Consider the following 4,205-nt stretch of genomic DNA (forward strand, 5'->3'; position numbering starts at 1 on the left):
GAGCTTATTTTGCAATGGGAGACATGGAAAATAAACAAGTGAACAAAAGCATATGAAAGGGCCCTCAATTGTTCTTAGTGAAATGAAGTGAACCAGGGAATAACTCTCTAGATGGGGTCTCAGGGAGGCTCTCTGGCAGGTCCCCACATTTACAGTGAAGCTGAAAGACACTGAGAGCCCCCAGAGGTGGGGAGCACTGGGCTTGTCCTAGTAACTGAGGACCCTCAGCGAGAGTCTTTGAACCTGAGGCAGCGGTTTGGATTGTATTCCAGGAGTGTTAGGTCATCAGCAGCACCAGGGAGGGACAAGCAAGCTCTAATCCCCACTCTGAAAGCTGGCTTAAGCTATTTTAAGAGAGTAGTTTAGAAAAAGTAATGGATGATCTAATTTTGATTTTATACCTTCATGCATTTCCCCAAAACATTGTATGAAATGTTTGTTTTATCACCATAAGAAGCAATCCTTATTTTTAAATTTTTACATATTATATATTTATTTTATATATATATATATATATATATATATATTTATATATTACAGACTTAGAAAGTCCATGTCTTGGAGTTTTGGTGAGCGTGGCATTCTTGGGAACTTCTGTAACTACAGCCTTCAGCATAAGGCCTGGATAGCCTCTAGCACATGGTAGCCCCTGCAAAGCCTTCTGCTTGACTTTTTGGACCTAAAGTTGTCAGACTCAACCCTACGCCATCCCAGGACAGAGTTTATTTCCACACAGAATGGAGTTATAGATGTGTCTCGAGAGCAGATGGGTTGTGGACTAGTGGCCAAGAGAATCCTGCAACAGCCCCATCCCTTCATGAAAAGTGACTCCTACCACCTTTACACAACATCTCCAGACTGGACATCCTAGAAAGACATATAACTTTCTATTCTGTGCCCTTGGAAATGAATTCCACAGCCTAACAATGAGGAAAAACCCATTTTACAGGTGGAGAAACTGAGATTCAGAAGAAAAGCTTGGCTGAGGTCACAAAACAAGAGGAAAAGGGGACCAGCTTCCTGAGATGCCTCCCTCACTTCCCTGTGCCCAGGTCACGAGTATCACAGGAGTGAGTGAGCCCCCAGAGCCCGCTGGCCAGGCAGGAGCTGTGTGTCCCTGCGAAAAGGGGTCCTGAGGGTTTTTTTTGCTTAAGGTTCCTATGATGAGTCAGGAAGGGGTTAGAGGAAGTTGACCAACTGGAGCGGTGAAACCAGTCCATCTCCTTCACCTTGGGAAAGAGGCCAGGCTGGGGAACAGTATAAAGGGCACCCTGGCCCCTGCTCGGCTCAGTGCTCCACTAGAAGCTTCTCCAGCCGTCCTCACTGTGAGTCAGGTAAGTGTTAGCTAGCAGAACCAAGGTTGGGACCAGGGGCCTCCCACAGGCCAGAACATGGCTGGGGGTGGCCAGCCAGGTGGGTGTAGGTATTACTTGTGTGCCGGATTCAACAGGACTACTGTCCTTCTAGGAGGGCTCAGGTCACTGTGCTGAGGGCTAGGTGCCATGGTATGGAAACACAGACAGACAGCAATCTCCTCCTACCCCATACTTTCTTGGGACCGTATTTTAGAGAGAGAGAGAGAGAGAGAGAGAGGCAGAGAGACAGAGAGAGTAAGATGGGGATGAAGGGGAAATATGACCAATTTCTCTCCTAAAACTGATTGATTTGGGCTGACTGTGATTTTGCTTTCTTTATGGAGGTAGGGTATCCGAGGACATGCTTGTAACTCTTGGCTGTGCTACCAAAGGGAGAAATGCAGCATGGGGAACACTTTCTATTTGGAGAACCCAGGCTGAGCAGGGGCAGGGAAACCCAGCTTAGAAGTAGGAGACTTGAAAGAAGCAGCTCCAACTCTCAGCAACCTTCCAGCCTCCTCCCACCACCACCAGCTAAAGCTCAGATGGTCAGGAGAGAAAGCAGCTCTGGAGCTGAATAGGCCAATCTGTTCATTTTACAGAGGAGAAATCTGAGGTCCAGAGGGGCTAAATGACTTGCCCAGAACCACGCAGCATTTCACTGGGAGATTTAAGCTGAGATCATGTCACGTGACTCCAGTCCAGGGCGTGCACCCTCACCTCTCAGATCCTCTCAAGATGGGCTACTGATTTTGCAGGACTCGAGAGTCCTCCAGGAGACCTTTCTTTTCCTGGCACCTTCCCTCTTCTTGTCATAATCCCAGAGCTCATCTCTCTTCTTTGTACGTGAAAGTCAGAAACAAGGGAGAGACAAGGATAGGCAAGAGCAGGAGGTGAAGTGGTACCCAGCCCACCTTTGCAGAGAACCTCTGGAGAGAGTCCTCTTTGTTGTCTCTTGGGAACAAGAGGCTCCCAGGAGGGCCTTTCCCTGCCCCTCTCCATTCCTACCCTTCATTCTGCTGCTTCTGGGGAATGATAGCCCAGTGTGGGTGGGAGAGTACTCCCACCCAAGGGAAGAGGGGATGCTGAGAAACCAGGCACTGCTGCATATTTCCAGGGGTTCATCTACTTCCTTGCCTTCAATTAACCCTCTGACCCCTCCTGTTTTTCAGGTTGACCTAAAGCAGCTTCCAAGATGTCCCAGAAAGTTAATCTGACAGTGGCCCTGCCCCTTGCCCTCAGTTCTCACCAACAGCAAGAAGAGCAGCAGCAGCAAGAGTCACAGGAGCAAGAAAAGCATGTGGAACAGCAGCAGCAACAAGAGTCACAGGAGAAGGAACAGCAGGAGCAGCAACAGCAAGAATCACAGGAGCAGGAACAGCATGTAGAACAGCAGCAGCAGCAAGAGTCACAGGAGCAGGAAAAGCATGTGGAACAGCAGCAGCAGCAAGAGTCACAGGAGCAAGAAAAGCATGTGGAACAGCAGCAGCAGCAACAAGAGTCACAGGAGAAGGAAGAGCAGGAGCAGCAACAGCAGCAAGAGTCACAGGAGCAAGAAAAGCATGTGGAACAGCAGCAGCAGCAACAAGAGTCACAGGAGAAGGAACAGCATGTGGAAGAGCAGCAGCAGCAAGAGTCACAGGAGCAGGAAAAGCATGTGGAACAGCAGCAGCAGCAAGAGTCAGAGGAGAAGGAACAGCATGTGGAACAGCAGCAACAGCAACAGCAAAAATCACAGGAGAAGCAACAGCCTGTGGAACAGCAGCAGCAACAACAGCAAGAATCACAGAAGCAGGACCAGCCTGTGGAACAGCTGGAACAGGAGAAGAAGGTCTTGGGTCAGCAGCTGGATCAAGAGCTAGCAAAGAAAGATGAGAAACTGGGAAAGAAAGGGGAGCAGCTGCTGGAGCAGCAGGAGGAGTCACTGAAGCAGCCTCTGCTTGTCCCAGCTCCTGGCCACGTCCAAGAGAACAACCCAGTCCAGCCAGAAGTCTTGCCCGCTGAAGAAGCAGGAGTGTCCCCCAAAGATAAGTGACCACCCCCAGTGTCCCAGAGGCCCCTGGAAGTCCCACAAAAGTGAAGAGAGAGCCAGTGGCCTGGCTTACGTCCAGTCCCCAGCCTGGGTGGCGCACCTTATCTGTGAACCTGCCTGACCCTGACCTTCTGCATGTCTCTGGGATAGGGCTTGGGGTGGGGGAAGGGAGCTATTGCCAGCACCCACCCCTGATGAGCACAATCCCAACCTCAGGTGGCCAGAGCCTCTGCTTGAAGAGACAGTGACTACAGCAACTCTGACTGTATCCCCACTACCATTGTTGAATCTGTGAGTGCATATAATACAGAATAAATGCTGGATGGCCTGGGATCCTGTATTCTCTTTGGCTTTTTACCCTCTGTCGCTCACCATATAAAAACCTGTGTGGAGGCTAATGGTTGCAAATGACTCTTGGTCAATTTCCAGAGGAAGACAGACATTTTGACCCCTTTTAAAGTCTGCTCCCCTAACCACTCAATACATTCAACAGCTTCTAAAAATGAAATCATAACAACACCAAAAGAAAACAAAACAACTTCATTTATGCACCTGAAAGGAGCACTTAGCAGTCATGAAAAGGAGATAGGTTATCCTGGTTGGGAGAAGAGGATCTATTCACCTCAGTTCAACACTTCTTTACATTATACCCACCGAGTCCAATCCTAGCCCATGGCCAAAGGCACGGGGAGGGAGTGGAGGCTCCACCTGGGTTCTGGTCCCTGCCCGGGTTTTCTCTCCATAGAATGTCCTCATGGTTTCCAAGAGTCTTACTAACTGCCTCCATGGTTAAGGAAGACTTTAGGAAAGCAAAGAAG

At 49.3% G+C, this 4,205-nt stretch overlaps 1 protein-coding gene across 1 annotated transcript; it reads left to right on the forward strand.

The window, feature by feature from the left end:
* Positions 1–1,302: 1,302 nt before the first annotated feature.
* LOC131757700 (involucrin-like) lies at positions 1,303–3,550 on the forward strand. The gene is made up of 2 exons (XM_067031983.1): positions 1,303–1,334; positions 2,528–3,550. The coding sequence occupies exon 2, from the start codon at positions 2,551–2,553 to the stop codon at positions 3,388–3,390; it is 840 nt and encodes a 279-aa protein (XP_066888084.1). The 5' UTR covers positions 1,303–1,334; positions 2,528–2,550; the 3' UTR covers positions 3,391–3,550.
* Positions 3,551–4,205: the final 655 nt, after the last annotated feature.

Source organism: Kogia breviceps, chromosome 1, assembly GCF_026419965.1.
Source record: "Kogia breviceps isolate mKogBre1 chromosome 1, mKogBre1 haplotype 1, whole genome shotgun sequence".
Classification (NCBI taxonomy): domain Eukaryota; kingdom Metazoa; phylum Chordata; class Mammalia; order Artiodactyla; family Physeteridae; genus Kogia; species Kogia breviceps.